This window comes from Bombyx mori, chromosome 5 (genome assembly GCF_030269925.1).
Source record: "Bombyx mori chromosome 5, ASM3026992v2".
Classification (NCBI taxonomy): Eukaryota; Metazoa; Arthropoda; class Insecta; order Lepidoptera; family Bombycidae; genus Bombyx; species Bombyx mori.
In genome coordinates, this window is record NC_085111.1 from 6039261 (window position 1) to 6065731 (window position 26471).

Here is a 26471-nt window from a genome sequence, read left to right on the forward strand (position 1 = left end):
CATACGACATACCCACTGGATGTTAAGCAATCGCCTTAATCAGTATCTTGTAACAACAGGCACATCTAAGACGCCGCCAGCTGAAAATTCCGGCGAATTCCTCTTTATACATTAAGTCGTGTCAGCAACTTCGACAAGACGAAAACATGAAAGTAGTTCGCAAGTGATGGTGGTAGGACCTCTTGTGAGTCCGCACGGGTAGGTAACACCACCCTGCCTATTTCTGCCGTGAAGCAGTAATGCATTTCGGTTCGAAGGGTGGGGTAGCCGTTGTAACTATACTGAGACCTTAGAACTTATATCACAAGGTGGGTGGCGCATTTACGTTGTAGATGTCTATGGGCTCCAGTAACCACTTAACACCAGGTGGGCTGTGAGCTCGTCCACCCATCTAAGCAATAAAAATAAATAAAAAAGTTTTGGCTATTTGTATTACAGCCTCATTCTTCAATGGCAAGCAAGCTTCATAGCAAGAGGCCATGGCTAACTGTTCCGTTACGATTAGTAGGTACTGTATTAGATCTAACTAGTTAAAGTTGATCTGCTTGCTCGTTTAACTTGTTCTGCATTCGGTGTCTCGGTGTTCTGGTCACGTTTGTGTTTTCGGTAACCACAGTGCGAAATTCGTAGATGAAGTCGTACAATTAATTCACCATTGCCATTTACTTTTTTTTAGAAACAAACCGTAAAAACATCTTAGTAGGATGTTAACAGAAATCAAAAGGTATGTAGAGCGAAAACAAAGAAAAAAAATTTGAAATAATTAACTGAAGTAACGATTAATTTCATATACTTTTTTTCGTGCCAGTACTGGTCAGGATGTTAGAGCGAAGTTATAAAATTGCATTGTCATCGGTCTTGATCCTTCGTGTTGAAGTCGATGATAATGATATGCAAATAAACATTAAAATCATCTTATTTAAAGTAACGGGAAATGGGCCCCTTTATAATTTTTTTTTCTTGCCCTTGTATGCAGACGAGCATACGGCCCACCTGATGGTGAGTTGTTACCGTCGCCCATGGACTTCAGCAATGCCAGAGGCATAGCCCATGACGTAAAAACAACAAAATTCATCATCGTCGTCATCACAGTCACAGGCATTTTTTTTTTTTTTTTTTCTGCTGGACATCGATAAGGCTCTTCTAATAAACTCCTAGAAAAGTTCGGCCGAACATAATTTCATTATAGGTGACGTCATTGCCATGGCAATAGATGGCAGGGCAATCATAGATCACACATCGAATATGTACACATCGGTTAGCCACACATGACGTCATCAGAATGGAAGATAAAACACAGAAAATAAAACGAATCACTGGGATGGAAATGAGAAAACAGACTTGGATTTTTTAACCATTTATATCGTAAATTTTCAAAATAAAATACCTACATTTATAAAATCTGCTTACACCTATTTATTGTTCTCGGTCTCCATAAGTTGTTTTAGAGAAAACGAAATTTGATAGCAACTGAATCTATCTATAAATTAAGAGGCGACAGTTAAAAGTATCAACGAATAACTAAAATAGTCCGAAAGCGATTTTAAACAATAACTTAATCATAAAATAAATTCAGATTTAAAAACTTTAGACGTATACACACTAAAGAGAATTGAAATTATAATACAACACATACATAGAAATTGATCGAATGCTAAATAATATAAATGGTATATCACATTCTTAAATTCTAAGCTCTTTAAATTACAAGGAACTTATGTTTAGCCATACCACGATGAAAGAATCTCTATGCTGCGAAGACAATACGCAGTTACACAACTTTATAACGTGTTATGATAAATTTGAACATAATTTAGATACTGTTAAACCAGCGAATACAGTAAGTACACAACCGTTATAATTTTGCGTAATTAAATGTTAAAATTTATCATATTATCAAAACAACAATTCTTTTCTGTGTGTCAGACATGAAGCATTGGTAATCATAGGTCTTCGTTCCACTAAACAAACGAAATGATAAAATGCGAATTTATTCCCAACAAAACCTTTTGTAATTATCATGAACATGGCAACAGTTTACACGTATAAAAATATGATTTTACTAATACGCAATATACTCTCATAAATATAAATTTATACGACTAAATAACTTTAATGATCAAGGCACTGTCGACTACAAACACACTTTGGCAGGGAGAGTCATAGACAAAATACCATAACTCTCCCGAAAATCAGTCCTTAAAACTCGCACATCGTTCTAGAAACGCACAAAAACGATCACAGAATTTTGCCAATAGTGAAAATATTCGTCCCTTGACACTCATTCACACCACAATGTGTTTAAAACGTTCTCTCAGGAATGCCCAATTTCAAGTGGTCGATTTACGCGCGTTTGAATTTTCAGATGGAGTTATTATGATGTCTCCAGCGTTCGACCTACTCCTGGTGACTAGAACAGGTGTTTTGGGCTTCGGTGTCTCAGTCATCTTTATGCGAACCCTTCCCATGTCTGGCGAATATACTGGCACGTATTCACGCGACGGAGATAAGAAATCTGAATCCGTATTTTGATCTCCGTTTATAAGCGGCTGGGACGTATCAGAGTCATTAGTGCCATTTAATCTTGGGTTTTCATCGTCATTTAACGGTACAAATAAGTCTTCACTCGACAGTGAATTGTTGTCTTTACGTGAATCAGGAGAAGCCGGAGCTGATTCGAATGAAGTTTCCTGTTGCGATGGAGTCTTTGCAAGATTATTATCTTTCGAACTACTCCTATTTTGATTTGTATCTCTAGGACTCTCGGTTTTTGGATCATTATTTTCAGCGTGGTTAATTCCATTGGCAACGTCACCATTTTCGCTTTTCTTTTGGTGCAATTCGTGAGTAGGTACCAATTCATATTTACCATTCACTTTCTTTTCTATGGGATTTTCAATAACAGCCGGTTTACCGAGTAAAGATTTGTTCATGTCTACCATTTCCTTCGAAGCTTTTTCAACGTCTCTCTTTTGTTGGCGTAATAGTCTCCTGTCTCTTCTTTTTCTCATTTGTCCTTTAATTATTGCAAAACCTATCAAACTTACAAGCAACATTACAATGATGGCTATGCAAACATAAGTTCCGGTTTTATGTGGAGTAGGGGTCTCGTCTTTATCAGCTGGTCTCTGTCCAAGAACTTCTGATACCGCAGTTACTCTTATTTGCTCAGATACGGTAGTATCACGGGCTGTAGATGATGTAGTTTTTTCTGTAGAGCTTGACGGTTCGCCTTTGTTATCCCAATCGTCATTCCCTTGAAATATTGCAGGTGGTTTAGGGATGGGATATTCAGTAGTAGATGTATTAAAATCATCTTCGAAAATTCTGCGCACAGGATGCGTGTTTAATTCTTCGTACACAACTGTCGTCGTTTCTTCTTCAAACAAATCGGAACCAAAGTCCAAGGGGATAGCTCCAGAACCTTCTCCGGATCCATCTATTGGATCTTCAGTGGTTTGAATATTATCAGCTGGTAGGATTTCATCGGCAGTGAATAGGTCTGCATGAAATCTAGGATTCATTTTTGGTTCTATCAAAAAGTCAGATAGTGTAGTACTTTCCCCTTCTCCGGAACCCTCTATGTCGTTCAAAGAGGATGACGGTGCAGCTGTTTTAGACTGTCCGACTTTGAGGAATAAAAGGTTATCATCGTCGTCACCAACATCTCCACTCTGTATAACTTTACCATCATCTAAATCACTTTTTGCTACTAGAGGCATTGATTTTAATGCATTCGATTCTTCACCAACTTGTGCAGCATCAATAGCTTGATCCCCCATCATCATATCTAAGAACTGAGGTTCAGTTTTTACTGATTTACAAATATCTTTCGTTTTTAACTCGAGCCAAGACTGGCCTTTTAGTTTGGTCGGTAAAGAACATTTTACATTGTCGATCACTACGTTTGCTATGATTAATCGGTCTCGAAGCAAAATGTTTTCACAAGAACAGTCTAATGGGTTTCCTTCTAATTCCAAATGTTCCAAACTTGTCAAATGCCCAAGATCTGAAGGAACATCTCTTAAAAGATTGTTGGTCAAATCCAATGAGCTAACACTAGCCGGTAAATGCGACATGGCGAGTTCTTTTATCCTGTTGTTTGCTAAGTTTAAGTGCACCAATTTTTTTGCATTATGTAAGAATTTGTTCAAGTTCTGAATACCATTGGTAGACAGATCAAGCGTGACAACTTCGGTAAGCCGATCCAACTCATGATTCAATTTCGTAATGTTGTTGTGGGAAAGATCTAAAATATTAATATTATGGTGCTTTTGGCGGAGGGTGAACTTATAAAGCTCGGCGAGGTTACTGCACGTGGCACGATGTAAGCCATCGCGAGTAGTACTGCAAACGCAGCTTTCGGGACAGACGGTTGCTAAGCTGGGAGCCACTAGTAGTGACACCGCCAGGAAACACGAGAAAACAGGAGTCCACGTCATCATGTCAGCACCTGGAATAAGAAATAATACCAATTAGATAACAGGTTTCAACGAAATTTTTTAAAATAAACCGGTTGGGGTTCTGAATTTATCGCTTCAATTAACTAATTAATGGAAAAGGTCCTTATAATAAGATTATCAACGGTTATGCATTTTCAATTTGGACCGAATCAAAAGGTTGATCTACCGGTTCCGAAACTCGTTTCAAATATATTTTCAGAACAGACGGGTTTTTAATAGTTGCGTGAAAACAGCAAAGATTCTTAGTTGCAGTTCGTAAAATTACCGTTGGTCGAAAGCTCCAGAAAGAATACTGAGCAGTATTTATTATATATAAATTATTTTTCAGCAAACTGAACATTCATAATCGTCAGTTTTTTTTATTGCTTTTTTGGGTGGACGAGCTCATGGCCCACCTGATTTTAAGTGGTTATCGGAGCCCATAGACCTGTAAAAATGCCACCACCCACCTTGAGATATGAGTTCTAAGGTCTTAGTATAATTACAGCGGCTACCCCACCCTTCAAACCGAAACGCATTACGGCAGAAATAGGCAGGGTGGTGGTACCTACCGGTGCGGACTCACGAGAGGTCCTACCACCAGTAAAAGTACCAGTAAAATATTCAAATCACAACACCCTAATTTGAAGAGCAATATAAAAATAGCAGGATAAAACAATAAAGTTGTTTCAGACCTCTACCTATATATTAAGTACTTCACATCTCCAATCATGGCAAGTGCATTCACAGGAGAATTTGAATCTAATAGTTTCCTTTTTTTATTGATAACGGTATCCAAATTAGCCTCTTCAATGACCGGTGTCAATAATTGTGTTCAATAAAGCAGTCTCATTGGTATTTTACGATCTATTGTAATTGTCATCTGAGCCCTCTTCTGTTATTCTACATGCTCTAAGTGGCTCTTCAAATTACAAGTGCTTTGATTATTTTTTACAAGCCAACTCACGTCATTTAATCTGCCTAATAAAGTCCTTGAATAGTCTAAGGAAAAATATTAGGACTTCTCAACTTCCTAGTTCTTTTTTCATTCGATAACAATTCGACTAATAGCAAAAAATCTACTTAATGCATATGGCTAATGTAATTTTAATTTTATCTCATTCGATTTTGGTTTGTCTCCAGGCTTTGGATGATGATAAATACAAAACAAACGTGAGTTTAAAATTTAAAGACTTTAAATTCGGTTAAAAAGACTTTTTAAAACGCACACACACACACACACACACACAAAAAAAACCGGATTCGTCATTGATAAATTCAGCAGCTGATTTAAATAGTCCGCCATTTATTTATTTCAATACGTTCTATTTGCGTCCGCACAACATCCTCAGTGCACTTGGCCGTCGAGTCAAGATATAGTTCAATGTTATGCCAGCAGGAAGAGAGTTGTTAACCATTTGTGCAAATTTGACGGTACAATATACATATATACATCTGTACGACGTACTGAGATAAGAAATTGACGTTAACGTTTATAGACGAACTCCCCCACGATAGCTTTGTTTAGCAATGTACTCTTATAGAAATACATGAAAATAAATATAGAAACATGTATATGAAAATTCCTGTGTAAGCCTGCAGTAATTTTCTGTTAAACTAAAAACATTGAAATGTTTGAAGTATCGATCGTGTGTCCTCTCGGATTTTTGTCGACGTCGCCCAAAACACGTGATTACGGATCCTCCCGATTCATTAACGATGCTTTTAGGTACCACAAGCACCGGTCACCGTCCTCGTCGAACCCGTCGCTTGCGACGAAGGGCTCAAAGATTAATTTAACCCATAGACAGAGCCCACTGAGTTTCTCGCTAGACCTTCTCAGTGGGTCGCGTTTCCGATTCGGTGCTAGATTCTGCGAAGTACTGCTTTTTTTTTTTTTATGGTTGAAAGATTACTGGTGGCCCGGAGGCCTTTCCAGTTTCACCAGGACACGTGGGCGAGCAAAGGCTCAGCCAGGAGAGGTGGGATTTGCTAACAGCTACCCGAGCGCCTCCGAAGGAGACCTAACAGCTCAAGAGTAGCTGCTTCGCGAATGAATCTACTACCGGATCGGAATCGCGACCCGCTGAGAAGATCCGGCGAGAAACTCAGCGAGCTGATTCATGGGTTAGGTTGCACGGCGAACTCTTTGTCGAGTTCGACGAGTACGGTTACCGAGGTCCCTAAGCCTGCTCCTAGTGTTAGAGTTGAAGGCGTCTAATGCAAAGGTTATTGGATCTGATGGATCCGTAAGGACGTGTCTAGGGCGTCGACGGTGACTGGCTCCTGCGTGATCAGGATTCGGGGAGTAGTCAGCGGCGGCAACGATAAGGCGATTATCATGACGATAAGGCGATTATTATGACGTAGAAGTACTGCTCTTGCCAGGGCCAATGTTAGCAACACTTTCGGTTAGAGCCCCGTGAGCTCACTTACTAGTCCGGTGACACTGACATGATCTCTCTAGACCATCAGCTTAGAGCTCACTTGACGTCAAGGAGAAGCTGAAATAGCCTCAAGGCTATCAGCATAGGTTAGGAAAAAAAGGGAAAAAATCGGATGTTTGCATAAGATCAACAAATATCTATGCAAATCGTGGTTACTCAATTTAAACGTAATTTTTAAGTTTTATCATCATAGTTTTCCCCCCCTACTTATTCACTGATAGCTTAAGGGGCTATTCCAACCACACTAAACTACTGAATTTCATGATTAATAATTGCATAAACTGAGTAGTGGTTATCGAAGCCTATAATTATACATCACAGCGTGATTGCCACAAACCATCGTCAGGTCGAAGTCTCAAAAGTATTGCTTAACGTTATGTATTACATAAATGCATTAAACTTGTATGAACCCGGTAAGAACCCCGTCAGCTCACGTACTCATTCGGTAACGCTGGCATAGTCCACCAAGGCTACCTGTATAATATCAAAAAAAAACTTAAATTTAAGCAGTCAAAATAAATGATTCACGCAAAGAGGACCTTGGTAGAAGACGTCGGTGTTTTAAGAACATGATTTTGTAAGTCTTTAAAGGAAATAATGAAAGGGTTGTCAATAACAAGGTGCAGTGAGTCACAAGGCTGCACGTCGACTAAATGTCACAGATTCATGCAATGTATTTGCTTTAGCCGTCCGAATGGTTGGAAGGTCAGGTGATATTTCAGAACAGCTGTGCAGCTTAAGGTCTAGACACAATGTCTTTTTGCGGCCATTAAATATAATGCAACTATGTATTTACAGAAAGAATCGCTGCTGTAATTGTATTTAAGTATTTTATCTATCTTTATCTTCTTAATTTAAATATTTCTTCTGTGCATGTGTTTGTCACTGAACTCCTTCTAAACGGCTGGACCGATTTTAATGAAATTTTCTGTGTACCTTCAAGTGGATTCGAGAATGGTTTAGATTTACAAATCAGCCCGGCAGATGGTGCTGCAGTGGGTATCTAGATTGGTGTCCATACGTTCGTATAACTCAACAAGCTCGACTCTATATATGAGGCCGTCAGCGCAAAAGTGGATTAAGCTTACCATAGTTCGCATGAAGATAATGAGGTTTGAATAATTTTCTTTCTTTCTTACATGGGTGGACGAGCTCAGACCATCTGGTGTTAAGTGGTTACTGAAGCCCATAGACATCTAGTATGGGTATCTAGATTATTTATCTTTCCTAGAAATAATTTATATGGCAAAACAACGTTTACCGGGCCAGCTAGTTTATATAAATAATTCTACTGTACGTGTGTATGTCACTAAACTCCTCCTAAACGGCTGGACCGATTTGAATGATTTTTTTTGTATGCGTTTGGGTGGCGCCTTAGGTGATTTAGATTCACAAATCAGCCCGTCAGATGGCGCTGCAGTCGGTATCTAAGTTATTTATCTATACTGCAACGAAACGGCTGGGTCGACTTGATTGAATTTTTGTGTATTCACAGGACAACGTCTGTCGGGTCCTCTAGTATAGAATAAATAGGCAAAGACAATCAAGTACCTTTTTTGCTTGAGTTGGTCAATCGATTTTTTTGTTTTTTTTTTGCTTAGTAACTGTTGACGAGCTTTTTGATCAATGAAAATATAGTATAATAGGTAAGTTAAAAACAAAAAAAAAAGCGCTTAGATAGACCGAATCATAAATTAATCTAATCTTTGTTTTTTATTCTGTTAATACGTGTATGTGAGAGCGAAGTTATAAACTTATTGTATTTTCGTCAGTCCTAAAAACGAGTGCAAAATTTCAAGTTAATCTGAAATCTTGATGTTAGTGAAAATGACGTTCAAAGATACCGTTACATATAAAAGAAGCACAAACACCAAACTAATATTAGCGTGTTAAGAATGCCGTAATATTACATTTTTCTGATTAACATTTCCGTTATTTTTTATTTCTTTACATATAAGAACATAAAAAAGTTTTTAAACTAAATATACTTTATGATTAATAATAAATAAATAAACAGCTGAGAACATATCACGTACGGTCATCTGGTCCCAATTTCGAAATCCCTCGCTTTCGGGTACCAAAGACTGACATACATACTTATATATGTTTAAATATATGTATATATAGACAATAAAAACCGAGACAAAAAGCAAACAAAGCTTTTCATCACATGAGTCTTTGCCTGATGTGGGAATCGAACCCATGACCCTCGTTGCAACAGTCGGGCGCGCTAACCACTGCACCACCGAGTCAGTCGATTGATAAGATTGTGATACAATCGAGTTAATCGATATAAATCAACGCTTAAGCCCATTACATTTGTGTATTCCATCACGCGCTTGATATGCAGTTTTACATTTAAATAAGGTCCTACAGTTCAGTGTATCAAGGATTTCTTGTATAGCTGTTTTAATTACAAGACGGGTTTTAAATTTTCGAATCTGTCAACTGAACTTTCGTATTTAATTAACATGAGACATGGGTTGTTGATTGTGGAAAATATATTATAAAGAATTATAGAGCATTTATACACGTAGGTTATCCAAGTTATCCATACACGTTATCCAAGCGGTAGGCAGCGGCTTGGCTCTGCCCTTGGCATTGCTGAAGTCCATGGCAAAAAGTATAAGAGGCTGTCAGCGCTGAAGCGGGGTTGGTCCGCAATTTTCATATTCGTGTTAATTTATTTAAAACATAAATAAATTTGGATGCCAAACTGGCCTACCCATAGTTTCACACATAAATAATAGATGGATTTGTAAATATTATTTCTGCGCGTATTGTTTTTGCCTACAAAGCAGTGTAAAAGTTATACCTGTCTATTTCCCTGCCTGCCTATTTATGCCGTGAACTAGTAATGCGTTTCGGTTTGAAGGGTGAGGCAGCCGTTGTAACTATACTTGAGACCTTAGAACTTATATCTCAAGGTGAGTGGCGCATTTACGTCGTAGATGTCTATGGGCTTCAGTAACCACTTAACACCAGGGGGCTGTGAGCTCGTCCACCCATGTAAGCAATATTTTTTTTTTATTCAAACATCATTATCTCCATGCGAACTATGGTAAGCTTAATCCACTTTTGCGCTGACGGCCTCATATATAGAGTCGAGCTTGTTGAGTTATACGAACGTGTGGACACCAACAAAGTCAAAACCGACTTTTCTTAGAATAACAAGAAGGACATCCCTGTTATATTAGAATAAAGTCTATCCTTCAATTAGGGAAAAACTTCACGGTACAGACGGTATCAATTTTTCAACTCAATTCAAAAAATAAAATAATTCTCTCATTCTAATTTATTTCAATTCTTCATTTTGTTTTTATTTATGTTCGGTGGATAGAAACTTCATTGTGGTTGAGAGTACATTTACATTTTTATTTGATGACTGCACTGAAAGACGTATCCATTGAATATTTTTTTAAGAATATTTCATATTATTTCCAAAAAAAAAACTCCATTTATTAATCAGCAAAACTCAATACTGGATATATATTATGTAGTTTCAAATAAATGAAGAGGGTGCACATTAATAGTCACATCTCTTAAAAAGAGACAGAGATATAGAGACGCTACCATCGTGAACGCACCGTTATTACTAATCTTTTAAATATTAATTACTACTTTATTTTCCAACCTATATCAATGCTGCCTTAACAAAAAGCTTTTTTATATAATTTTTGCTGTTACATATAAAATAATGAATAAAAAATATCCTAGGAAGAAAGGGAACATCCCTGTTGAATCCATTGCCCTAACATCGCTATACCGTTATCACTGCATCACAATAGTACATCAAATAAATGAAAAAAATATTACGTAACAAAAGTAACCTTCAAAAGATATGTTTCTATAGCGCAGTGTTTACATTAAACAAAACGTATGCAAATAATTGTGTAATAAAACAAGAACTACGCTATCAGCTTTCTGGCAAACACGCGGCGATTTTATAACGTTACTATTAATATATTATATTTTTGAGACGACAAAACTTTTAAGTACTCTTTTTACTAAAACATTCATAGATTTAACATATTGACGCTTGAAAGGCAAACGTGACTAAGCGACAATGCGTGAACTTTACAGTAGACTAATTTAAAGTTGAAATACCTGAATAAAAATTATATTTTAACCAATCTAGCTGTAGGGTTGAAATTATTTTAATAGACCTAGAAATATATTTTTTTTGCGCGTCGAATATGGTTATTGCCTATCATTTATGTATAAAGCAGTTATTGTCGCTTAGTCACGTTTGCCTTTCAAGCGTCGATATGTATTATATTTGGGTTAAAGTGCGTTATTACATGTGTGTTTGTTTAACTACATACAATAATAGAACTGTCGTTGTGATAAATATCTAATCGTTTAAAACCTCCAGACGCATTTCTGTAGCCAGGATTCTATCAAAATGTGCATTACTTGCATTTAAAACTAATTTAGTTTTAATGAATTATGTTGCAAAAGAGCTCTTATATAGTGGCAATAAGTTGTGAACTCAACTCAGTACAGTGTCAAGAAAGATCCTTAACACTTAATTTAATATCTTGCGCATTTTATACGCGAGTTGATTTCCGTTGAAAACCAATTACTTACGTTGGGGATTATATTTATAAATATATTCATGGTAATAAGCAAAATTAAATGTTGTCAGATAAAATTTTCTTATTGCACCTGTTCAATTTAGGTTTTTAATAAAATTAATAAGGCGTTTTTTTTTACACCGAAACATGTTTCATCATTCAAAACTTTTTGCGAAGTTTTGCAGGTCACGTTTATTTATTCAATTTAAATACTACATAATAAATAACTAAGAACAAATCATGCTCACATCCAGTCTCAATTTAGGATTCCCTATGTAAGATTAACACAAATTGAAATATATACATATATAGATAATAGACACCCAGACAACGAGCAAACCAACCTTTTTATCACACAAAATGGTATCCCGATGTGGGGATCGAACCCGCGACCCTCGGCACAACAGTCGGGAGCGTTAACTGCTGCACCACGGAGTCAATCCAGTCAACATACTCCCGATTATTATGTAACTTTTCCACTCGTAAAATCTAAAACCAATAAATCTTCACAATCTAAGTATTCGTCGACCTCGGCACAACCAGAACAACACATCACATTCAAGTACCAATCAAATGTAAACTGTAGGAACTGTTTTAAATTTTTTTATTTATTTCTATCTTGACTAGAATACGAGACGCGCATATAGTGTACTAGGGAATCCCCTGCTTATATGCTTATTTTTTAACTGCTATATGCTATTTAAGTGTTGACGTCACTTTACGATTTTACAGTAAAGAAACCATAGGTTTCGGTTAACATCCACGCCAGATATTTTCAATGCTTCGCGATTCATATCCGATGGTAGATTCAGCGGACCACTGTCCTTGCTAAGTGTTAGCAAATTCGCCAGGCTGAGTTCCATAAGCTCGCTTCCCCATAACAGATGAGCTCAGTATACCCTCTCGAGGTTACTAGGATAGTTAAGAAAAAAAAGATTCTAATTTCTGATTCCATTAAAAATGCTTCAATAATTTGAAATTTTCGAAAAATACACAATTTTATCAACTTTATTTGATAAAGAACATGCTATATATAGAGTTGTTAATATGTTCATAAAGCTCATTTTTAATACAGTAACAGTATTCTGCATATTATAAATTAAATCTGATCTGTTCAGTGAACTGTTAACTCGAGAAAACTAGATCTCACATTTATCAGTACAGGTCATGCGTAACCGTAGATGTTGTCTATATGACCTACATTGAGCCATACGAGGCAAGGAAATGTATTTTGTCAAAGGCGAATTTAACATAGTTGTATTATTATTTTACTTGATATTCGTATTTCAAATGCTTGAAAGCAATAGAGTGATGCTCAAAAATGTCTCCTTATTCGGGACCTTCTTATTCATGAACTTTTGCAATAACTTAATAGCGAATTTTGGAATGTGACACACCGGGATAAAAAAGGGGAGATAGGGGAGATAGGTGAATCAGCTCACGACCTGCCTGATGCCAGGCAGCAGCCGGAGTTCATAGACATTACAAATGAAGACCGCTGCCAACCTTGAGAGATGAAGTTGAACTTTCAAATTATGTAACAGCTGTACCACCTTCGCGGCAGAAATAAGCGGGGTGGTTATACCTACCCATGTGGGCTTATAACACGTCGTACAACAAATAAAGAGCTAATAATAATCCCAGTATTTACTGACCCTATGGACTTCATAAACAGTACTATTGATAGCTAGTAAGGAAGATAGATAGTAAAGGAGAAAACGATGTAGATTATGAACGAAGTAACGCTGATTACAAAAACCAACGTCATTATTTAAAAGAAGTACAACCAAATGAAAGGTGCACGCAAAAACAATTCACCTTAACCTATAAATAATTATTCGGCGTACTTGAACCTGAAGCATTTGCGCTGAATTCGATCCATTCAAATAGCGCGTGGGTCGAATACGCCATAAATTCAACGATAAATGTTCACCAGCCCGTTTCCCTACTTGTCTCCGAGCCAGAAATCATTTAGAAGATGTATTTTGACGAAAATTCGAGGCCAGGAGTTCTTTAATGTCTATGTCGGGTCTTTTCATTCTTACCTTTTTTCCCTACCTACGCTGAGAGCCTTGAGAGGTTATTTTAGCTTCGCCCTAACATGTAGGTGAGCTCACGGGGCTTAAACCGGAGTGTTCCCAACACTGGCCCTAGCAAAAGCAGTGCTTCGCAGAATCTACCACCGAATCGGAAACGCGACCCACTGAAAAGATCCGGCGAGAAACTCAGTGAGCTGTGTCTATGGGTTAATTCGCTCGTCGAGCCCTTCGTCGCAAGCGACGGGTTCGGCGAGGGCGGTGACCGGTGCTTATGGTACCTAAAAGCAACGTTAATGGTTCGGGAGGATACGTAATGACGTGTTACATTCTTACCAATACTCCTTTGGCATTATTGTAACTTTACGACACTGAAAAGTTGTGACCTATAATATATTTTTTTAACTTTTACCAAATATTAATAGTATCGTAATTAAAACTAAGAGAATAGAAGTTTATAATGTAACTTTTCACTTTTGCTTGCTTAAGGTTTGTATAAACCAGCAAAATATATGAGCCGCTTAACAAAACTAAGCGTCTTCAACACGTACACATTGTGTCTGTTTTTAATTCATTTTCAATTCGATTGTCTTCGAAGGCAGCTCTAACAATAGTCAAGAATCAGTTTTTCCGTTCAATTTTCGCTAATCGATAAGTTTGTAAACACGTTCCTTTTAAACAATGATTGTTTGATGTTCTTCGATGCTCACAACAGAAGGTGTACGTTAAAATATTATTTTTTTGCGAGACATAACAGCTTCTATTCAAAAAAACTTACGTAGGCGCAAATGTATACAGAAGATAGAGATTGATATATCATTTTTATCAACCGAAAATCAGGTACATTTATAAAGCGCCATTAAATTATCAAAAGTAAGGAATAAAATCCATTCAACAATGCAGGTGTAGTTCGATAACAACCTTTTTCGAGGAAGCTATAAAATAAACGATACTTTCGCGTTAATGTTGCCAAGTTTATGCGTACACTTACGTTGAGTTTAAAAGGTATTTTGCGGTATTATTCAACAGGTCTCTCGAGGTTTATGAGCATTAGTTTGTGTCGTGCCTTTTCTACAGGAATTTACTGTAAATTGAAAAGATGATTTTAATCTCACTATATTATGCGTATACAGCTCATCACAGAAGTGATATTTTATGTGTTTTGAATATCATTATTTCTTTCACACACTTTTTTTATAGACGATATTGAGGTAACGTAATTTATTTATTTCTTTTATTGCTTAGATGGGTGGACGAGCTCACAGCCCACCTGCTGTTAAGTGGTTACTGGAGCCCATAGACAACTACAACGTAAATGCGCCACCCACCTTGAGATATAAGTTCTAAGATCTCAGTATAGTTACAACGGCTGCCCCACCCTTCAAACCGAAACGCATTACTGCTTCACGGCAGAAATAAGCAGGGCGGTGGTACCTACCCGCGCGGACTCACAAGAGGTCCTACCACCACCAGTAAAAAACTGTTTTATGTTACACTTAAATTAATAATAATAATGTATAAAATGGAAGATACATACCTATTTAAATTTAAATTATTTTAATTTAGAAATCACGAAAAACCTATTACTGATAGTTTCTAAGAACTGATTCAATGTTTAGGTAAATAAAAAAAATGATTTTTTTTTCTCTTATCTATATTCTTCTTATCTCCATAGATATGGTCCATAAATAATGATGTCACAGATAAATTATTATCACTTTACGCTATTTGCATTAGACGTTTCTGTTGGTCGTGATTTTTAGATCAATAAATTTAATTTGTATAACGTTAGCTGGAGTGCGCGAATTTTATGTATCAATGATTTATCCTGACTGATACTAATCGGTTTATCGACGTCCATAACTAATTGGGCAGTACAATTGATATTTTGAGACCACATTCCCGCAGTAAGATTTTGGATAAATAAATAATAAGTTAAAACGAAACTATGGCTTTTAATGGATTTTTTTTACTGAAACGCTTCTTGCGTTATATTGTTATAATTTAAAACGTTGTTTTCTAGATTTTAATAACGAGCTAAGTGATTCCCTTTTATAGAAATAATTTGCCATTTTTCATCTCTTTTTTTTAATTTATTGATGCGCAAAACAAATTACAATCTTTACAGTACATAATATTAGCTAAATCGTACAAGTAGTACCTCGATCTAATCTGGATTGCAATCTAAATGTTATATGCACTCAGCAAACCCGTATTAATGTACGTAGCTTTGGCTATTGAAAACAAAATTACAAATAAGAATTAAAAATTACAAATAAAATAAAATTACGAGTTCCAGAAAAAAAAAACTCAAACAAAAAACAAAACAAATATATTATTGATTTATAATCGCGAGTAGTCGCGGTGTTAACACGCAAACGTAGTGTGCTCTCTGTGTTTATTTAATTTTTTTAAAGTATTGTGTGTTTTTACATTTTAAATGTGTATATAGTGCATAAATAACTCCTGCTCACTGATTTTATCATCTATCCTGTTCCGGTTACCTTGCATTGCTGCCAAGATACATCATTCATATTCACAATGGATACACAACTTTCAAGTAACTTACAACAACTCGAAAATTTATTTGCCTCTCGAATGGGGGCCTACGAGGATAAGCTCAAAAAGGTGGCGAGTGATTCTACAACATTGCATCCAGACTTCACGGCACTCTCAAAGGACTTTAACGAGTTTAAATAGTTTGTAATGGCTACTCTGTCAAACATCAAAAGTCAATTAGAATTAATCTCATTAGGCTTGGATCGGCATGAAACTGCTATGAGGAGGAAGGTTCTGTTGATACATGGAATACCAGAAAAACAAAATGAAAATCTGCATAGCACCGTTCTTGCATTGACCAACGACCAATTGAAATTGACAGATCTTAAAACCGATTGTGTTAGTGTTTGTCACAGACTTGGCGCCTCGCAGGGTAAACCTCGCCCAGTGTTAGTAAGATTTATGAATATCGAGTCACGTCAGGCAGTATGGGACAGCAAGACTTCCTTAAAGGGCACGGGCGTCACTATTTCTGAGTTCCTTACGAAAATAAGGCATGGTGTATTTTTGTCAGCCCGAAAGCATTTTGGCGTTCAACGCTGTTATCCGACGTAAGCCGACGGTAAAATAATGTTAGTTCTACCTGATAAATCGCGTTATAAGATTGAATCTATGAATGAACTACAGGCCCTTATAAAGAAATACCCAATAATATGTACTGACGCGGTAGAATCAGCAGTGCAAGGCAAGCCGTCTACACCAAAACTTGCGGACGCGCATGTGAAGACGATAACTAAAATGACCAGAAAAGGCCGGCGCTGAAATTGATGTTTTAGGATAAATGGCATAACAATTTTATTATTTCTACTCCCATACCAACGTTACATAGTCGCTTAATGTATTTTACTGTTGTGTCTTGTGCTTGAACATTTTGTTTGTTATGTTTTTATTCTATTTTGACACTAATTCACTACGTAATTTGTTTTGTAAATTTTTGTTAACCATTTTATTGTTATAAACGAACATATCCTTAAGTTAACCTAAATTTAACTAAATCTGTCATTGTTTTGTTTACAAGTTACTACGATGATATTTGTCCAGTTGGCTATGTTTTTGTTAGCAGGTTGGTAGCACTGAGGAGTACCGGTAAAATGGGGCGATTAGGGATTGAGAGGCGAATCGGGAAAAAACCGGGAAAATCTTTCGATGCTCAATATAAGTTTTATATTCGTTGCAAAATCTTCCATTTTTTGTAGTTACTGTTAAGTAGAATGTTGAAAGTTCACAAAACAACTCTGAACATGCATGATAATAGCTGCTAACTTATAAAAAATCGCGTTTCAAATTAACTTCCTGTGGTGGTAATTATTTTAGTTCTAGAAACTTTGCTCTCTTTGATTTATTTGATAATAATAGAAGACGACTATGATTTATAAACGTTATTTAGTGTTTGAACCAGCATATATATTAAAGGTAAGTCTCAGTTGTTATTGGTTTTAATGTATTTGATTAAATAAAAATAGATGTAAAAATCTGTTGTTTTTGGGGATATTGGGGACGTCTTAGGTACAAATAACAACGAAAAAGGGGTCAATTGGGATGAGAATACGTGAAATGGAAACGACCTAAGTATAAATAGGTACAGGTTTGTAGGGTTGTCTATGTAGTTATAACAAGATTTTTTAAATTTGTTGGTAAAAATCTGGTTTATCAAAGCGAAATTGGGAATAAGTCTTTAGTTGAAATAGGTAAGCAATTTAATATAAGTAAGTCGATTTTGCAGAGACATGTAACAAGATCAATGAAATCTCAAGGTGGACAAAAATGTCTAAGTAATACATAATAAAATATTTAATATTTGTTCAGAGTGGGGGTATTCATCTGATTAATCCATGGAATAACCGACACACCTAATCTCTTAACCCAGATAGAAATATCAGCCCCTAAGTACTTACCAAGAACGGAGAAATATAAACCATTTCTAAGAAAGCCCACTATATATGTATAAATATATATTTAATATATATATATTTTGTTGTTACTGCACTGTCGATTGCACCTATAATTGAGGTGATGTCTGCCATGTACTTTTGTCAGTTTTTAAATTTTTTTTATTGATGATCACTTTGTTGGTGCAACTAAATAAATAAATAAACTAAAACTATATATAAAAATAAAAGTAGTGCCAACCCTAGCAAATTTCTCATTTCGTCCCAATTAACCGCAATTTTCGGGTAAATAGGGATTACACCTATTTTTGCATTTTTTGCTTAAACTGGAATGCTACTTGCTTAATTTTAAATTAGACAACAAAGATGCCCCCAAGACTCAATCATTTTGATCCTGATATAGCATTATATACATCAACAACTACCTTAAAATTGCTCATAAAGTTGGAATTTGTCCCTAATCGCCCCATTTTACGGTAACTTATCCATAGATTCTTCGCTTTAGTTGTGACCATAGACTATACCTTAATATTTGTAATTTTTGGCATTGGCGTATAAAACTTTCAGCCTACGACAAATATCCATAGATTAATTTCTGATATTATCTAGTATAGTGTTGCTTATTTTAATATGCTCTTTTACTAAAAATTTTATATTTAAGAACACATTTCCAAGTCACTGTCTACACTGTGAGCTATTCTTTTTTTAACATGTAAGTTAATTCATTGATGTTAATGTATCTATCTACACGTCTAAATCTGTGTAATTAACACATGTTACAGAATCTCTTCCAGGTTTATTGATTGATCAGTTGAGCCGGGAGTTAATTGCTAGTTTATTGATTAAGAGTAATATTATATACGTGTTTATTTGTTTTTAGTTTACCTATTATATTAATTATATTATTTTCATTTTGTTATATTATATTAATAGTGTATGTTATTTAAGTATTATTATTATTATTATTAAGTTACCATATTATTATGAATAATAATTTATTTAGTTATGAAACATTTTTCTCCTGCTCTTCGTCTGAAAGCAGTTTTTTGAGTGCTGATGATGGCAATGATTCATGTACCTCAATACATCTGCACGATGAGATTTCTGCTGAACTATCCTCGTTCCCTAACAACCTAAATATTGCACATGTAAATGTTCAAAGTATTCCGCGTCATTATTCAGATCTTCTGGCATCTATTAGCAGCAATACTCTTGACGCTTTACTGATTTCTGAATCATTTCTTAAACCATCCATTCCATCGGTTCAATACGCAATTCCCGGCTTTGTATTAATTCGTAATGACAGAGTGGGCAAAGGTTGTGGAGGCGTAGCAATCTATTTGCGAAGCGGGATCGAGTTCAGAATTGTAAGTGTGTCTCCATCTCAATATTCTGAATCCGCTGAACATCTTTTAATCGAATTGACACTGCATTGCACTAAAATTTTACTAGGTGTTTTTTATAGTCCTAATCTTCGTGTTAATTATTTTGAATGTCTTGATGAATTGCTGTCTAATCACTGTTCTTTGGCCGATCATATTATTGTGATGGGGGATTTTAATACTTGCATGCTGAAGAATGATTTTCGATCTAAACAACTATTATCTGTTTTAAGTTCTCATAATCTCAGGATATTGCCTGTTTCAGCCACTCACCATTTTCCAAATTGCACTCCCTCTCTATTAGATTTGATGATGGTATCTTCTTCTAGTAGTATTGACACTCATGGTCAAATAACCGCTTCATTTTCATACCATGACTTGATTTTCTTATCTCTCCGTGTGCGGGCTCCTAAGCGTAAGTCTGAGTTTCTATTTCTTCGCAGTTACAAAGGCATTAACATGGAGGCATTGAGACGTGATGCAGGCTTAATCGATTGGAGGCCGCTATTCAATGAATTGGATATAGATGGAAAGGTAGCATTTTTCACGGAGTCGATTTTAGAATTATACGACCATCACGCTCCCATCAAGCGTGTCAAAATCAAACATAAGCCAGCGCCTTGGTTATCTCCTGAAATTAAGCAATGGATGGTCTGCCGAGATAAAGCTCGAAAGAGGCTAAAACGTCAACCGTCCGAGCGCAATCTAACATACTATAAACTATTACGTAATCGGTGCAATCGCCTATGTCGAGATGCCAAGAGACGCCATTTCCATGATTCTCTCATAAATCGTAAGTCTTCTGATGTATGGAAATTTTTGAAATCTGTAGGCATAGGAAAAGCATCATCTACGTCCTGCGGCGGTCTCGATTTAAACGCACTCAACAAACATTTTTCTACACCCTCTTTCTCAGTTGATCAGTGTCGTAAATCGAGAACTTTGCAAACGTTACATAATCTCCCTTTGCCTAAACATTCTTCCTTTAAGTTTCAGTCAGTATCGACCAATGATGTTCGTAAAGTTATTTTATCTATTTCTTCCCATGCTGTAGGTAGTGACAACTTATGCTCTAAAATGCTTATCCCCATTCTGGATATACTACTTCCTTGTTTAACGAACATAATTAACCATTCCTTACAATCTGGATCCTTTCCTAAATCCTGGAAATCCGCTAATATTATCCCTTTACCTAAAACCAGCAATCCTTCGTCTTTGTCACATTATCGTCCTATCTCCATACTTCCTTTTCTCTCGAAAGTGTTGGAGCACATTGTTCACAAGCAATTACAAAATTTCCTCCTCTCCAATAATATTCTTAGCAACTTTCAATCAGGTTTCCGATCGGGACACAGCACGGTGTCTGCGTTGCTGAAAGTGACAGATGACATTCGATGGGCAATTGAAAACCAATCCCTAACCATTCTTGTACTACTTGACTTCAGTAACGCATTCAACTGCGTGGATCTCGATATCCTGCTCGGTATTCTTCGATCCCATAACATTACTACTTCTGCCCTAAGGTGGTTTGATTCATATCTTCGGGGCCGTTCACAACGCACACGTCAAAATGAATCCTTCTCAGACTGGGTTGCTGTTGATGCTGGCGTGCCTCAGGGTGGTGTTCTCTCTCCTCTTCTTTTCTCAGTGTTTATTAACACAGTCACTACTTTGATATCCTCAAATTTTCATCTTTATGCAGATGATTTGCAAATTTACCATCACTGCACACCTAGTGAAATTGATGGAGCAATCAAGGATGTTAATTGTGATTTGGAAAACATTCATGAATGGGCAACGTCTCATGGACTCTTACTCAATGCCAACAAAACACAGGCCATCATAATTGGTAGTAGATATGCTATTCGTGCATTAAATCATTCTGCAATTGGATCTCTCATATTGAATGGCCAACCAATTGTCTTTAGTGAAACTGTTAAAAACCTTGGCGTTACCTTTAACTCTTTCTTAAGCTGGAATGAGCAGGTTAACAATGTTAGCAGCAAAGTTAACTTTGCATTCCATTCACTCAAATGTCTCCAATATTTTTTGCCTTTGGAAACTAAAATTTCTCTTGTCCAAAGTCTCATTTTACCCATTTTGGACTACGCTGATGCTTGCTACTTGGATGCCACTGAGGAGCTTCTCAATAAGCTTGAGCGTTTGCAAAATTTGTGCATCCGTTTTATTTTTGGTCTCAAAAAATATGATCATATTTCTGAATTTCGCAAAAAGCTCAAGTGGCTCCCAGTCCGTTTCCGCAGAAATACTAGAATGTTGTGCTTCCTATTTAATATCCTACATAATCCTAACTACCCACAATATTTACGTGATCGCTTTACCTATGCCCGTCCCTCCATTGCTCCTTGTAGAACACACATTAAAACTCTCCTCAATTGCCCTGTTCATAAAACACATGCTTACGCAAAATCGTTTTCTGTACAAGCAGTTATACTTTGGAATTCCCTCCCTCCAAGCATACGAGCGTGCAAAACCATAGCAGCGTTCAAGAAATCTGTTAAGGAACATTATTTATCCTTACCATCTTAAATAAATTATATATATTTGTATAATGTATTATAATATAAAGTAAGTATATGTGTGTATGTTATATATATGTATGTGTGTGTGTGTGTGTGTATTTGTATGTATATATATTGTTTTGTATCTTGTAATATGTATATATTACTATATGTAATGTTTACTGTATGCACTAGGTTTGTGTTCCTAATTCTTCTTTCCTTTTGCGGGCCTACTGGAAGAGATTTCAGCATGAAATAAGTAGTGCCCTTGTACTCTGTATCCTTATTGACGTGTATTTTCTAACAGCTGTGTGTACAAAATATATTAAATAAATTAAATAAATAACAAAAAAATTAACGGTATCCACATAAGTAGACAACAATACAACCAACACAAACAATCTTTGTATTAATTATTTTTCAATCTTTCCTATAGTACCCTGCTACACAGAACGGAATTAGTTCGAAATTAGAACACAAAATAATATCTTTCATTTTGCCATTGAAGACTTTTTACAGTTTCAATAAGCCTGGTAACAGTATTTTTATAAAAATTACAAATTAATGGTCTACAAGCAAGAAATACTTTCTATTCAATTCTACTGTAATTCCACTGAATAATTCTGAGTACATTTTTTGTCAGAATATATTTTTGCGGCTTCGTCATTGAAAAACTCCGACGACACTACGCCCACAATGTTTAAACGCAGATGCACAAGAGTTTCACATAAAAATACAGCACATGTATACCGTCCTGTATTTGTTTGTAAAACATAAAATCAAATTTAAAAAAAAAAGTATGATCAAATTTAGTTGCTGTTAAGCGTATTCCTGTTTCGTTTGAGCTTAACTTGAAATTAACAAGTATTCTAACAATATTATACATAAAGTAACGAAACAAAAACAGCAAATAGAACTTAAGTTTAAGTACGTGTTCAAAAACAACTAAACAAAAAAAACAACATTCATAAACATAAAAAACACAAATAACAAGATTAACAAACTTAAAAAACAACAAAGACTATGCCGCGGTTTCGTAAAGTTAAAATTATTACGCTTATTAAATATTTAGTGTTACACTATAGCAGGAAGTGCTCTTTGTATTGATCGACGAAGTGATATTGATCTTAATATTTATGAAATATCTTTACATATTAAAGCAGAGAAACGAAACACAGATTAGGCATCTATTTTTTTTTTAATTATGCTTATCATAAGAGCTTGGGTATCATAGCACACGGCCGCTAAGCTAAAGACTCAATTCAATTCTTCAATTTTAAATTTCTGGAGTTCGAATGTCGTGGTTTGAGTGAAATACTCCAACATGTTTTTGCAAAAGAAATACGCGAATATTTTGTTCGTCGTAACAGAACCAAACCAACATAATAACGTCCTATTTCATAATATAGGTACCTCGTGTAATTTAATTAAAAAGCCACGCCCGTATGCAGACTTTCGTGGTCAGCTTATTAACGCTTGGCTGCACCTCATTAATTACTATTATTTAAGCTACCATTTTACCATGGTTACTATTTTTTTAATTCGTGCCTATCGAAAAAAAGACGGTTACAAAAGAGTTACATACATCTACCTTCATTACAGTAAAAATACAATACCTTTTCTTTAATTGTCAGAGTATTCGTACAATATTACGATCTAATAACGCAACTATAAAACATTGTCACAACACCAAGGAATCACAGATAACACAAAGAATCACACATAAAAAAAAAAAAAAACTAAAATCGAACTGTTCCATGCGTTCGAGAAATACGAGTGAAAAGTCACAATACGTTCGTCAGTACGGCAACGTTCAAGGTAATTATTGTCACTGGAAGTCCGCCAGCTGAATAAAGCATGAAAATTTTCTGTACAATTATTGAACGTGTCGCGACAATGAACGAATAACCCGCTAACCTATTTCGCTTGAGAATTGAACGATAAGAATAGAATCGATCGTGTTATCTCATATTATTTACAAGTACAGCGGGAATATGCGTAACAAACGGCATTTTATCTATCTATTTTTGTGTTTAGCTCTCGTCGCCTAGCGATGTCTTGCCGCAAGATAACAAAAAAAAATCGGAAAGATTTCAATTAATTTTACAATATTAATGTGATTGCTACTCGTAATTAATGTTCAGTTAAGATTTAATTTGGATAAAGGATACACGATTGCTGTCAGTTGACACTTGGCAGCGAGTGCGTAGTCAATGACACGGTCGATAATTACCCGCAGCTGAACTTGAAACTGTGCACGTTTATCCCTCACGGAAAAAATGTTCTAGTGATTTAAATGCAAAGCGATGTTTGCACGAAGGTACAAGTTTGCATTGAATTAGGTATATTATAGTGTACTTTTGTCGTAGATATTATTAAAATTTAATTTTAAGGATACCTTGAGTTTGAATTTAATTTTAGTTGAAAAAATTCTAATTGTTTCTCGTTTTAAATTTAGAATCATTTGAATCTCTGTTCGATGTTTAAATTCAACTGATAATCATATTTCAATCGGATTTCGCACAGAATACAAATATAGAAAACTAAAATGTAATTTGAAAAATTCGATAAGATAATAATAAATCCCGTATATTCATTCTTGTCTGCTATGTATATTCGATAATAGAAATATATTATAAAATAGTTTTTTTTTTCTAAATTTGAAATCTTGAAATTCGAATGATGATTAGTTAGCATTCTAATAATTTACCGAACGCGGTTAGGGTCAACAACCTGGCTGGATCCATCGGTATTTGAATTTGAATGAAAACATTTACGAAAACGTTGCGTATTGTTTGGTAGAATTTCCTCAATATTTACATTTTAAAATTTTAATTGGAGCAAGAAACGTTTGTGACTCTCATTGTTTGTCAATAATAAGCTTTAGTGACCAGATTTTGTGGACTTTTGTGTTTTGCAATAGCTTATTCTCAACTACTTTTAGGTCAATCTTCATCAAATCAAAACTTTATCAAAGATAAGGATACATTTTCTAAAAACTATATTTTAACCTCATTTTTATGGCGATTAGCAATAAAATCAAGAGCCGTAGCTACACTTAAGTCCGCTATTTTAAGCTTGTAGCAAATAAATCTATTTATAGTTTTCTTAAACATCAATCGTACTCAAAATCCGAAAGCAAAGAAGACCGCCATAAATGCGAAGAATTCACGTCTTGTTTACAAAATACGTGTACAAACGTCATAATTATTATTTTACGTCAGGCGATTTTTTTTTACGAATCTCTCAATGATTCTGCTAACGCATTTGAAGATGTATAAAAACTAAAATAAAAACTAACATTTACGAACGGTAACCTTCGCTTTTGTTGTACGAACATTAAGTTGTAAGACTCCTTGTTTTCATCATTGGGAAGTTTAAAGGTTTTTTTTTGTGCTGGCAATAAGAGATAATTTGCTGGGATTTATATAATGAAGATTTGATATTTCATTAATGTTTTTTTTTATTGCTTGCGTTTTTTTATTGCCTTTCTCTAGGTAGACGAGCGTACTGCCCACCTGACAGCCAAATCGAGGCCCATCATTAAGTACTCTCTTCAAGCCTCGTTTGAAGAAGGACATGTCGTAGCGCTCAGGAAACACCGTGGAGGGGAGTTCATTCCAAAGCCGGATGATAGGTGGCAGAAAAGATATCTGGAAACGCAATGTGGATGAACCCATTGGTCCCAGATAGTATGGATAGTGTGTTTGTTATCTATGTATTAATATTCAATTGCATTGTAAATGAGAAGGTGGATGTGATTAAAAGCCAATCTCCTTTGGGTTTTAGACTTTTATTTTCGTGTATAGAATGCTGGTGGCTAGAATGGGAAACGAATCCAGACGTATGCCTCACGCCAGTGCTTCACTGAATCTACTATCAGATCTGAATCGAGACCTACTGGAAACTCAGTGGATTAAATCCAATGCCTACTTACTAAACCTCACAAGCCTACCAAAACATTCAATAAATTATTAGAATATTATTACGTTGCCACAAATCAAACGAAATGCATAAGTATTTGTAATTTTAACATTTCGCTTTGGTACATCAGCAATGACAGGGCGAATGACAAATCGTTATTTGAGAGAAATCTCCTAATTTTTTTTTTTATAGCTTCTGTTTTCGCAAGTCCGACTTAAAATAACATACACATTTGGTAAATTGTATATTTGAAAACCTTGCCCAATACTGCATTCTTCCAAGTAGGAATCTCTTCGCTAAATTAATTAAAGATTTACGGTCCTTTTTTCGCGCAACCACTTATGAATAGTTGCAGATAGTTAACGATATAGATAAGCTTGTATTAAATCTGCAATGCGGAAACAAATAATCGATGTTGATTCATAATTAAGTTATTATCCTGACCTTCTTATCAGTAAAATTCTAAGCTTGTTTTTAATAACATCATCTGTTGCATTTAAATCCGGTTACGTTAATGTTTTAACCTGACTAGTAGTCCAGCAGTAGTCGAAATTCGACTATAATTCATTGAAATTATAAGTTTGAACATTATTATGGTTTATTGTCAAATACTATTTATTATATTTCTATAGTCACAGATTTCGCTAAAACTACACTATAGACAAATACTCGTAATTTTAAAGATAAACAATA

The 26471-nt window shown here is 35.6% G+C and overlaps 1 protein-coding gene and 1 long non-coding RNA gene across 5 annotated transcripts in view; one reads left to right on the plus strand and one right to left on the minus strand.

Moving 5' to 3' along the window:
* Positions 1 to 1341: 1341 nt before the first annotated feature.
* Positions 1342 to 26471, minus strand: part of LOC101737461 (protein windpipe) — a 61244-nt gene continuing 36114 nt past the window's right edge. The window contains exons 1-3 of one of the 4 annotated variants that reach the window (XM_062668576.1): positions 23471 to 23947; positions 14494 to 14586; positions 1342 to 4453 (exon numbers count right to left, since the gene is read on the minus strand). In XM_062668576.1, the coding sequence (XP_062524560.1) occupies positions 2331 to 4445 (2115 nt within the window). In that variant the 5' untranslated portion in view covers positions 4446 to 4453; positions 14494 to 14586; positions 23471 to 23947 and the 3' untranslated portion in view covers positions 1342 to 2330. Of the gene's footprint in view, positions 4454 to 14493; positions 14587 to 23470; positions 23948 to 26471 lie in introns of those variants that run through there. The other 3 variants (XM_012695709.4, XM_012695711.4, XM_004932296.3) reach the window with 3 other exon arrangements.
* On the plus strand, positions 23876 to 25636 carry LOC134198895 (uncharacterized). The gene is made up of 2 exons (XR_009973167.1): positions 23876 to 24174; positions 25352 to 25636. It is a non-coding gene; the product is annotated as an uncharacterized LOC134198895 (long non-coding RNA).